Genomic DNA, 11,772 nt, shown 5'->3' with positions numbered 1-11,772 from the left:
GTTTCTCTGTCTGTTTCTCTGTCTGTTTCTCTGTCTGTCTCTCTGCCTGTCTCTCTGTCTGTCTCTCTGTCTGTCTCTCTGTCTGTCTCTCTGCCTGTTTCTCCGGCTGTTTCCCTTCCTGTTTCCCTCCATGTGACTCTCTATGAGACTCGCCTCGAGTTTAAATAGGTCGGACATGTTCTGAAGTGAGTTTCGAGTGCTGAACCCTACCCATTGTTGATGCTAACGAGCATATTGCATGCTACGGAATTAGCGTTTAATTGCAGCATGACTTTGAAAGAAACCCCTGCCTGGCAGCTTGACCGGATTTTCTCTGGCATGATGATGCTCGTGGCCTCGTACCGCTTTGAGATCTTAAGTTTCATTCTGCGCCATTGTTGCGAATCAGACCTCAAGCTGGGGAAAGAATAAAGCAAGACGTTTGATGCTTACACACGACGCACAGCGCCACTGGTGTTGGGACGAGAGACGAATGGACGGCCAAATTGTTATAGAACGGTGGTAATCATGGTGGGCTTGGTGGCAAAACATAGAGCTTCTCGCTCCCCTGCACACAAAGCGACGCGTCCGGCTGCGTGAGAGGGCGAAGATCGTGTGCGGACAGGGTGCAACTCAGACTCACCCCAGTCAGACAGGCCCCAGAACAGACGGCGGTCAAAAGGGGAACCTCACTCGGCGCACCTAGACAGTTCAAAAAGATGTGAAAAGGCAGAAACGTTGCAAGGCCCCAGCCAAATGATGTCGAGACCAATAATTCTCGACACGCGAGTAAAGCTATAGCCCAGCCACCAACCCTGAAAATGACGTGATGGCAGTTCTTTGAAGAAAACGGCGGGTAGCGCTTGGTCGACATAGTAGTTTCCACAAGCGCGACACTGGCCGAACCCGGCAAGCTGATCCTGAGTGGTGGGGTCAAAGAGCTGGGCCAAGGCCACATTGACATCTTTGGCAGCTGTCAGCTCTGCGCGCACCCCTTCTAGAAGGGTGCGACGGCGTGTTTCTTCAGCGTCTGGCATCCAATTTCGCGCACTCTCATCCGGTGGAGTAAGCTCATGGCACCGCTCCAACCAAGGATTGGCGTCCAGGTGAATTATCAATCGAGGCGGCAATGTGGAGCGTAAAACAAGCGTTTCTTGCAGCCTGTGAGTGATGCGTGATCAAGCATCGGGTCAGCCCGAACATTTGCAGGTGAGGATCAGGGCTCTGCAAGCTCACTGGACGGGGCAAGGGCGCGAGACGTACAAGGCCAAGCGATTGAGGCCAAGGTCAACGCGCTCCAAACATCGCGCCTCGAGCAAATCTGCCTCTAGTTGGCCAATGCGATTATCAACCAGGGAAAGTACACGCAAGGTCGGATGCTGCCAGAGCCACGATGGTATTACGGCAATGTGGTTGCTGCGCAATGAAAGTTCCCGCAGTGCCGGCATATCCTGCAAGCAGCTGCGACAACGGATGGCTTTGGGCTGTGAAAAGGTTGCAGCGAACCCGAGACATGGGCCGCTCAGGCGTGCGTGGTCTGGCGCGTTACAACTTACGTAGGGGGATGGACAAACTCGTTGTGATCCAGAGAGAGTTGTGTAAGCGCAGGCAAGAGCCCTGTCAAAGAGGACAAAATGAGCACAAGCTTGTCCTTGGGCGATGACAGAGGTCAGGAAGAGGCAGGCGCCCGTACCCAGTGACTCGGGAAGGTTGGTCAGGCGGTTGTTGTTGAGGTCGAGACGGGTCAGGCTGCAAATGAAGTATACCTCGAGGTGAGTCCAGAGAGCCCGACACGGGTAAGCTCGAGGATTTCAGGCCCGCGTAGTATGATCAAAGCCTGACATGCCGAACCTGGTCCAGGTCGAGGGCTGAACAGGTGGGAGTTGGGCAATCTGATTTTCAAATAAGAAAAGCGTGCGAATTGCTGGAAGTTGCAGCAGAACCAAGGGGAGGGCGGCAAAGGCATTGGACCCTAAGTTTACCCAATCCAACTGCACAACTCAAATCCATCATTGAAAGTCGAGGAGCAGCACATTGAGTGTGAGTGGCCAAGGCGAGCTAGGCAGGGGCTCGTCGACCATGTTGCAAGCCACTGAGCTGCCTTGATCATTCCTGGTTTGATTTGACATGTGAATCGAATTCATAGGAAACAAGGCGAAGCACACCTCTTGCAGGTTGGCCAGCTCAGCGGGCAGATCGGTCAGCTGATTCTTCTTAAGGTCGAGGGCGCGCAGTCGCTGGCAAGCGCCCAATGCCGGTGGCACACATTGAAGCTGACAAGAAGTTGAGAGGCACAGGCAGAAGACATCAATCAATGTGAGCTATTGTCGATATGTGGCTATTTGCATGGGGCGGGCCAGGGGGGGAGGAGGATGAGGAGGGGGTCTACACACACACACACACATACACACTTTACCTGTCGGCTCGGCAATTCCAGTCGAGTCAAGGTGGCATGCTGCTGGAGAGGACGCGTCCAGCAGGCTTCAGCACCGGGCCGAGAGCGGTTGAAGGCCATGGCAACTAAATGGAAGCGAGCCGCAAGTGGAAGACCGCCCAAGTCAGTGCCAAGTACCTTAACAACAGCTTGGCGAACATGCCACATGCAGGCGCTGGCCTTCACATGTCGCAACACGAATGACACCCGTTGAATTTCGCCCCCCACCACCACCACCCCCACCTTCTCTCCGTCGTCACGCCCGTCCGTCTCGGCCTTCACCCCCGTCCTCCAGCGTCCGTCCGGCAGACCACCACCGCAAGTCAGGGCTGGACGGGCAAGGACACACGCACACTGACGCCGCGCTCGTCAAGCGCTCCCAACGTATTTATTTTTTGTCGACAAAATCAACTGCCTTTATTTCCGGGGTGTTTTGTATAGTTTAAATGCGTTTGGTAGTAACAGGTGTTGTTTCCATCACGTGACAAACAAAAGAAGTTTGTGCAACGTCAGCTCATCCGGGTCGTGACGACTCTCTGGATCTCACTCACTAGCCCACTCACCCTCTGAAAAGAAAGGCGAATGTAAAGCACAAGGCACACGGGCTCACCCCTACTCTCTCAGGTTGTCCTCCAAACCACTCGTACCTCTACATCCTGCCGACCTCTTCTTTCAAGAACAACACACACACACACACACACACACACACACACACACACACACACACACACACACACACACACACACACACGTCGACGACGACAACGATAACGACCAGAGCGATGGCCGAGCTGGCGACGAACCAGCGGCGGCAAGCGCCAGTGGCGGCGACTGGAGACGCTGCAAACGTGGATGAAGTGCAGCGGTCCAAGGGCCCTGGCCAGGTTAGGAAGAGACGCTTCCGAGGCGTGCGGGATAAAGAGAGCGCAGATTGGCAGCGAGAGTGGCGCATCGCACACAGCTGACTGACCTCGTGCGCTGCATGCAGATTGCCTGGCGCACTGCCGCCATCCGTGACTTGCGCTGTTACCAACACCAAAGTACGCCACCAACCCTCGTCCATCACTGCACAGAACAAACTACCCATGTATTCCCCTCCAGGGCTCGCTCATGCCTGCCCACCCGTGCGGCCTTGATCAGACGTGACCTTTGAGCATGTCCCCTTTATGCTGGCATATGCGGCTCTGGCCTACTGGATGTACAGCACCATCGGCGATCCCTTTGCGGAAGCCATGGCCAAATACAGTCGCGAAGAGCCGAATCCGGTCAGTCTGGGTGCCTCCCAGCGCTCCACAACTGTCCTCGCTCATCCCACCAAGCCGCCGTCGCGCTCGCTGCTCACTCACGTTTTCGCCCCTTCACCCGCGTGATGTGGCACTTCATCACGGACAGGATGAAGACATGCTTCCCCCTTGCCATCCGCTGCCCATTGAGTGGATGCCCTCTTTCATCTCCCGGTTTGTCCACACCCTCAACCTTCATATCCTGCTGGCGGGGCCTTTGCCATTTGCCTTAATTCGCTTGACCCCTGTGCGCACGCCGCCCATGATGCATCACAAACTGGTAGACTTGTTCTGGGTGCAACCCTCGTCTTGCACGCATTGCTGCTCTTGGGCCAGCATTGGTCGGTTGCATTTCGCGTGCGGATCAAGTTCCGCCCCTGTGCTCTCAAGGACGCTACCCATGTCAAGGTGGGCTATTCTTGCCGAAACTGCACGCCCTTAACCCATGCCATGCTTTTTTGCACACCTTACGAACATCCACCCCAGGTGGTGCCCCCTCCCCATCAAGGCAAAACGGCCCTCGCCGTCCTCAGCACCAATGGCAAGCGCCCCTGCTTCGAGTTTCAAAAGCTCAATTACATCTATGACACAGTCTCGGAGCACGAGGGACAAGCCTTCTTACCGGTAACTCCTCGCTGCCCCCAGCGCAAACACCCCCTCTCCTCAACTCACACACTTACATCTCAACAGCATGCATCGCATCTTATCCTCTTCAACTCGTTTCCAGGTCCTGTGCCCGGATAATTTGGCCCTACACACCTACGTCGAGGCCCCTGGGCTCTCTGGAAGTGCTGCCCGGGCTCGTCTGACGGTAAGAGTCGCACTTTGCCCGCCTGCACCGTGCGCCGCAATACCCTCACTCGCGACTGCTTTTGTTTTCTCTGCGATGCGCCCACCCTGATTAGCGTTTTGGCCGGAATGTCTTTGATATCGAGTTACCTACGTTTGAAGACCTCTACATCGAAGGGCTCCTCAAACCGTTCTCCGTCTTTCAGGTGTGGCCAACGCGCCTTGGCTCATGCCCAGCTTATGCAAACGAGCAAGGCTGAAAAGGCCCCTTCTCCTCAACTGATGTGCCTTACCTGTAGATGTTCTGCATTTTACTCTGGTGCCTTGATGAGTACTGGCAATACAGTCTTTTTACCCTCTTTATGATGTTGGTGTTTGAGGTGCGAACTGTACTTCCAGACGGTTCCAAGCAAGGCCGGTGTCACGGCTGCAAGGGAGGGCCATTTCCTGACCCCTGTTTTTGACCCCTGAGGACTCACTTAACGTCAAAAACTCCTGGCTGGGATCCGGCCACCCTTTAGGGCACTGTGGTCATGTCTCGTCGCAAGAACCTTACCACATTGCGGGGCATGAACAACGCCCCACGACGCCTTCTCGCGCGCCGGGATGGCGTGTGGATGCCTCTTACAGCCGACCAGCTGGTCCCAGGCGACCTCATCTCCGTCCTACGCGGATCAGGCCAGGATGAAGATATCGTGCCGTGCGACTGCCTTTTGCTCAAGGGAAGTGCCGTGGTGAACGAAGCCACTCTTACGGGAGAATCTGTGCCTCAGGTGTGCTTTATCTTTGCTTCCTCGTTCGTCGTGCACCACCGCCGCGCAGCATCGGGTACAGCCAAGAAGCACTCTTTGCTCCCATGCTCATACCCCTCTTTCCGCTTAGATGAAAGAAGCCTTGATCGTGGATGCCGACTCCAGAGATTCGCATCTGGACATGCAAAATCAGCACAAGGTCATACAGCTTGCCTGATCGTCGAACAACCAGCCCGCGGGCACATTGTCTCGATATGTTATAACCCGCCCCGCTGATTGTGGCATCTGATATTTCACACAGGTGCATACACTCTGGGGTGGTACCAAAATCCTCCAGTCAATGGGCGTTTCCGACGATCGCGAGGTATAATTGCTTTGTTTTTTGCCATGCTTGTGCAAGCATCATTATTTTTGTAGATGAATGCATTCACCCTGGCGCCTTGGCTGACAGGTTGTGTATCAAAGCGATCAAGGAATCGAGTACAACGAGGAACGAGCTCGCCGAGTACCTACGAGCACTCCGGACCATGGTTGCCTTTGCTATGTGCTGCGGACTGGCTTTGCGTCATCCCAAGGTGATTGCTCTTCCTCATAAATCTTGCCCATGCCAAGACACACAAAATATACAGACACACCATACGCACATACTTGTGACTCTGCATTTGACCGGCATTTGAAATGTCTGCCCACCTAGGTCGCCTGGTGCGCATGATTCAGTTCTCTAGCGATTCGGTTTCGGGCAACGCTCAAGAGGCCTTGTTGCTTGTCCTCTTTCTGCTCATCTTCGCCGTCGCCGCCAGGTCAGTTGCAAGCCAACCAGTCTTCACATTGCTGCACAAGGCTTTCTGAGCCCCAGAGAGCTTGGTTGCGTCGAAAGCGCTCTACAGCTCATGGCAAATAATGTGCTGGGGATTATACCAACAGCGCTTACGTGCTACGCCGCGGTCTGGCCGATGGCCGCGATCAGTTTGACTTGCTCCTCCATTGCATCCTCATCATCACCAGCGTCATTCCGCCCGGTATGCTGGGTGTAACAAGCCCCGTGCCTACCAAATCCCCCGTAAAGTTGTCTGTGCCTGACGATTCCTTCGATTGCCCTGCGTGCGTAGAGCTGCACATCCAAATGGCTTTGGCTGTGAATAACTCGCTCCTCTCCCTCATCAAGCTGCACGTGTTCTGCACTGAACCCTTCCGTATTCCTGTTGCCGGTACGTGAGGAAATGCTGGCATCGCCTCGCAGCTGCCCAATGTCTGCGAATTCGCCGCCAAACGTCACCCGCTCCTGTCTGCACAGGCAAAGTTGATGCTTGTCTTTTCGACAAGACTGGAACTATCACGACAGATGACCTCGTGGCAGACGGTATCGTGGCGCAAAGCAAGGTATGCTGCCGTGGTCAAGGGTGGGGAGTCTGGTACTCCATGATGCAACGACCTGATTCCTTTCAGTTGTCGGGATAAACCCTGTCAGCTTATGCAGTTGTACGACGCTATTTTCCTCACTCATCGTCATGCTGGCTTCTGCAGTTCACCACAAGCTCAGCGTCCCAAGACGCACGGGAAGTTAGGTCTGTTTTCTCAAACTTTTCAAATTTCAAACTGCTTTTCGTTCGTGTGGGCTAGATGGTGTGGTCTTTGCAAATCATTGCGAGGCATATGCTCACCTGATGCTCGTTTTTGGAAAATAGCAATGGGGTGATTTCAGAGCAACCTATGTCGACCACACCGCTCGAGGCTGCTTTGGTCATCGCTGGTTGTCATTCGCTTGTGGAGGTATGCCCAACTTTCTCGAAAATGATAGATTTGTCAGGGGGGGGGGGGAATCTTTGCAGCACTTGAAGTGTTTTTTTTTTTTTTGTTTTTTGTTTTTTTTTGTTTTTGTTTTTTGTTGTTGTTGGCCTTGGATCTTATTGTCGAGTTCTTCTCAGGTGGATGGCAAGGTGGACGGTGATCCGTTGGAGACAGCTGCCCTCAAATCCATCAAATGGAAGTACGAACCGGATTTGATGCGAGCAGCCCCTACAGAGAAGGCTGTCGTCAACTGGTCGACTCGCCTCAAGTAAGCTTTGACCTGTTGGAGATTCATGATCAATCTTGGCGCAAGCTATCGTGTTCTAGCAACTCAACGCTTTGCTTTTTACTTTGCGAAGGCCATCTGTCACCATTCTGCATCGCTACCACTTTTCGTCCAAGCTACAACGCATGTCTGTTATTGCTCTTGTCAATGGCTTGGAGGGTGCCACGGGTGCCTACGTGCTCACCAAAGGTGGGTCAAGCCTCAGTTGCTCCTATACAACGCCAACAGCAGTGGCACTCGGATCATGCCCTCAACACAAAGACAGACTGGCCAGTGTGCACCTTGCCTTCGTTGAAATCGCCTCGACAACCATAACGGTGATTTTGTTGCCATTTGCTGCCTTCTGGCCCTCTTAGGCAGTCCTGAGATGATCGAGACCATGCTGGCCACAGTCCCTTCTTGGTAGATTCTGCTTGCTCGCGCTGGTGCCCGTGCGCTTTTGGCTAACATAGATACTATACTCACGCACGCGTCGCACGAATGGCTCCAGGTACTCTGCCAGTCACAAGGCTCTTGCTCGAAAGGGAATGCGCGTGATTGCGCTAGCCTGGCGCAAATTGGACGGTTTGTTTTTTGATGATCACACCGATGTTGCTGCCGTAGCATCCTCTAACCATGCCTTTGTGTACTCGAACGTTTATGCAAACTGCAATCTTGACAGCAACACCAAGCAAAGGCGACTTGGAAGACTGGCAGCGTAGTCACGTGGAGCGAGACTTGAACTTCGTGGGATTCCTGGCTTTCCGGTGCCTCCGCCGCAAAGACAGCCCAGACGTGCTCAAGGTGTGGCTCCATGCCTTCTCCTGATCGTCACAATAAGACAAACTTGCGTAGGCCGACGCGATCATCTGCTCCCAGGTGCCATGCTCCCTGTCTGGCTCATTTTTCATGCTGCTGCATGTGAACTGTGAATCAGGCTTTGAAGGAGAGCTCGCATTCAGTCACCATGGTCACAGGAGACGCGATCCTCACAGGTTGGTGCTTGCCCTCATTGGTTCCCATTGCCCAGTCAATCGTGCGTTTCCCCACGGACGACCATGGTGCTTTTTGTTGGTCCTTGTAGCTGTTCATGTGGCCTCTGAGACGAACATTGCCCACCCCGAAAAGGAGAACGTGTGGACCCTCCAACAAGAGACAGCAGATCCCAAGGTTTGCATGCGCTCGTTCATGTGGTCGAGTGATATCATCCTCACCACAGTGTCCCATGGACATGATTAGAAATTTTTCTGGGCTCGTGCTTCTGATGATGCACGCGTCGAGGCATTGGAGCCCTCGGTTGTGGAAAAGATTGCCCTCAATCGCACCCTGGCCATGACAGGCTCGGTATGCATTCGTTGCTACTCTCCCTGTTGTTGCCAACACTCTTGTGCGTGACTGCTCATACATTCTCGGTACATCGGCGCATTACGAGCGCAGGTCATGATGGCACTGTTGGAGCACGTGCCTGATGCCAAGTACATGTTGCCACACATCCGCGTTTATGCGCGCATGACCCCTGGTCACAAAGAGTTGCTCATTACCACTTTGAAAGACCAGGAGCACTTCACTCTCATGTGTGGTGACGGCGCAAACGATGTTGGGGCGTTGAAACAGGTCGGTAGTATCGCTTCAATCAGGCATTGCATGCTTGCTCGGTGGCCTGTCCGCAGGGAAGCGCGTCCCTTCACGGTTTTTCTGCATCACAACGTTACTACGCGCAGGCCCATGTCGGCATCGCATTGTTGTGCGGCTTTGGATCGGCCAACGCTGAGAAACCGCCAGCCCCTGTTCAACAACCCGAAAAAAAGGCCATTGCTGACGCGCAGAAGCAAGACGGTGTGTACTTTTCCGAAAGTTTGTGTTTTGCCTGAGCTGCAGCTGTGCGTTGATGACAAATCTTACTTTTTCACGTTCGTTCAGATGCAACAAAGTTGACACCACGGCAAAAGGCTGCTCAACAAGCAGAGGTTTGTGGTTGGAGCATCTGTTGCACGGTCGTGGCGTCTTGTTGACCGGACCTTGACAAGTCATGTTTGGTGCAGGAGGACAAGGCGGAGTTTATGCGGGATGTTCAGGAGCGCAAGGCTCGTGGCGAGAGTTGGGCGGAATGGAAGGCCATGCAAGCCATGTGGGCAAAGCAGCGTGCGCGACAAATGTACGCCGTCAACTCGCCATATGCGCGTGCTCAAAAACTTCAAGCACACACATTGTTGCCATTGGAGGTGATCGCCAGCCCTGACCCGTGCTTTGGATGACGCCGCAATTGCTCGCACAGGGCAAATCGCAAGAATGGAACTCTGACAGGGTCGGCCGCTTTGATGGCCGCAGAAGGTGCGTTGGTGTACAGTCTGGACGCCGATCGCTCCTCGATTCGTCTCAGGCCGTTTACATGTGCTGGTGGATAAAAAATAAACCTTGACCAGATCTGGAAGATGGCTCTGTTCCCATGGTCAAACTTGGCGACGCTTCGGTGGCTGCGCCTTTCACCTCCAAGAAGCCATCCATTTCTTCGGCAATTGACATCATTCGCATGGTACGTCCGTGTGAACCTTATTCTTGCGGCCCACCCACCAGTGCACATCGAGCTTCGCACGTTGATTGATATGCATGCGACTGTGCTTTGAAAATGACATCTCTATAGGGTCGGTGCACATTGGTCACCACGCTTCAGATGTACCAAATTCTTGCCCTCAACTGCTTGATTTCTTCCTACTCGCTCTCGGTCCTGTATTTGGTGGGTTTGAGTTGCACATGCTCGCACCTGGTGGATGAGCACGGCGTAGATCAGAACGCTTGTATGCCACTGTATGCCCCTTGGTGCCCGAGCCCGAGTCGTGTCTCATAGTTGCGGCCGCTAATGGCTTTAGGATGGCATCAAGTCGGGAGATCGACAGATGACGGCCATGGGTCTGCTCATGACTGTATCTTTCCTCTCCGTGAGCCGAGCAACACCCCTTCAAAAGGTGCGCGGCGTGTTCAGCGACACGGTCACTCCAATTGCAAGCTTTTGGCTGCACTTTGTTACACATGTTGCGCACGACAGCGCAAGGCTAAATCTCAGATTGCAGATTCTGCGCACGCTCTTGATATCGCCTCACGCTCCCCTGTTGTTGCGGTAGCTGAGCTCGGTTCGTCCTCTCAACTCAATCTTTCATCCGGTATGTTTGTTGTGTCGTCGAGAAGGGCTGCCGTTTTGAAGCAATGTTCCCGGCAGTCGCTGCACACGTGACCACATTCACACAGCTCATTTCATTACGGACACACAGGCGCTCTTCATCTCCTTGCTTGGTCAATTTGCCATCCATCTCGGCTGCATGATGTATGCCGTGAGCATGGTCAAACCCCATTTGCCAGAAAATTGGGCGGTACGTTGTTGATGACGGGGCAGTCAGTGGCAATCAAATGCGCTTCTTACGACTCCCTGCTTGGCGGTTCCCGTGCACCATTTCGGCAACCCATGCTCTCTGCAGCCCTCGATCGACGGCAAGTTTGAGCCCAACTTGATCAACAGCGTCGTTTTTCTTGTCACGGCCGTACAGCAGGTGCGCCGGCTACTGTTTCTTTTGGGTTAAAGGGGTCTTTAACATTATTGGCTTGCCTTCCCTCCATCTAAGACATTGACTGCCAGGCTCATACTTGCTCCCGGCGGCATGGGCATTTGCAGGTGACCGTATTCGTGGTCAACTACAAAGGCTTGCCTTTTATGAGTGGGCTGCTCGATAACAGCTTCTTGATTTGGTCTCTCATGCTCTGTGGTGGTGGCGCTTTCCTGGCTGCAAGCAACTACCTACCTGACTTCAATCGCATGTTCGTTGGCATCGCTATCACTGCCTTCAGACAGAAACCTGCAAATCTAATTTGTTTTTCCTGTGTGCCACGTCCCTGTTAGGTTCCAATTGGTTGAGTACCCAAGTGAAGGATTCCAACGTGCACTCATGGCGCTGCTAGCGTTTGACATTGTGGGCACTTTCTGCTGGGATCGTCTCATGCTTCTCGTCTTTGCGCCCAAGATCTTGGTCGCCAGTTTTGCTGGCACCACATGGAAGGTTGGTGACTGACTCAAGTCTCTGAGGCGAATGCCGCAAGCTCTGCTTTGCTGTGGGGGAGTATGGTAACTTGTGAATGCCGGATTGGTTGATGCTAATGAATGTCTGGGGGGGACATGGCACTGTTAGGATGTCTTCAAGCTTGTGCGCATTGCAGTCATGGTCTTCTTCTTGCTCCAGTTTTTTACTTTTGACGATGAGACTTGGGCGGAGATTGAGGCCGAGATGGATCGTCAAAAGCAAGGATAGTATTCCAATGCGATGCCTTGCCAAATGCATTGCCATGATCCTCCCCAACGACCAATCTTTTGTGGCATGGCATCTGACTTTTCAAAAGGAGGGCCTGTCTGTTGTCCAAGACGCCCCTGCACTTTATGCGCCGAAAATTGAAGTTTCAATTCATTTGTGGCTGGTGCTTTAAATCACACCCGAAACC

General features: G+C 53.5%; 2 protein-coding genes across 2 annotated transcripts; one reads left to right on the top strand and one right to left on the bottom strand.

Moving 5' to 3' along the window:
* Positions 1-1,211: 1,211 nt before the first annotated feature.
* Positions 1,212-2,494, bottom strand: MONBRDRAFT_10986 (uncharacterized protein; the record flags this gene model as incomplete). The annotated part of the gene is made up of 4 exons (XM_001748707.1): positions 1,212-1,463; positions 1,536-1,745; positions 2,145-2,252; positions 2,396-2,494. The coding sequence occupies 4 exons, from the start codon at positions 2,492-2,494 to the stop codon at positions 1,212-1,214; spliced, it is 669 nt and encodes a 222-aa protein (XP_001748759.1).
* A 901-nt stretch (positions 2,495-3,395) lies between these two features.
* On the top strand, positions 3,396-11,585 carry MONBRDRAFT_33839 (uncharacterized protein; the record flags this gene model as incomplete). Its single annotated transcript, XM_001748778.1, has 40 exons — positions 3,396-3,453; positions 3,554-3,678; positions 3,806-3,976; positions 4,033-4,104; positions 4,183-4,320; positions 4,424-4,507; positions 4,602-4,691; positions 4,785-4,865; positions 5,007-5,258; positions 5,368-5,436; positions 5,539-5,601; positions 5,689-5,812; positions 5,932-6,037; positions 6,162-6,256; positions 6,347-6,445; positions 6,532-6,617; positions 6,762-6,802; positions 6,923-7,007; positions 7,163-7,293; positions 7,385-7,500; positions 7,668-7,713; positions 7,802-7,875; positions 7,973-8,094; positions 8,228-8,285; positions 8,375-8,460; positions 8,530-8,634; positions 8,728-8,904; positions 9,012-9,126; positions 9,211-9,257; positions 9,318-9,445; positions 9,566-9,621; positions 9,714-9,823; positions 9,932-10,024; positions 10,158-10,253; positions 10,410-10,448; positions 10,557-10,655; positions 10,761-10,832; positions 10,955-11,097; positions 11,180-11,336; positions 11,466-11,585. The coding sequence occupies 40 exons, from the start codon at positions 3,396-3,398 to the stop codon at positions 11,583-11,585; spliced, it is 4,029 nt and encodes a 1,342-aa protein (XP_001748830.1).
* Positions 11,586-11,772: the final 187 nt, after the last annotated feature.

This window comes from Monosiga brevicollis, genomic scaffold, assembly GCF_000002865.3.
Source record: "Monosiga brevicollis MX1 MONBRscaffold_25 genomic scaffold, whole genome shotgun sequence".
In the NCBI taxonomy this organism is placed as follows: Eukaryota; class Choanoflagellata; order Craspedida; family Salpingoecidae; genus Monosiga; species Monosiga brevicollis.
Note: the sequence above shows the minus strand (reverse complement) of the source record. Positions and strands in the feature narration are given on the sequence as shown.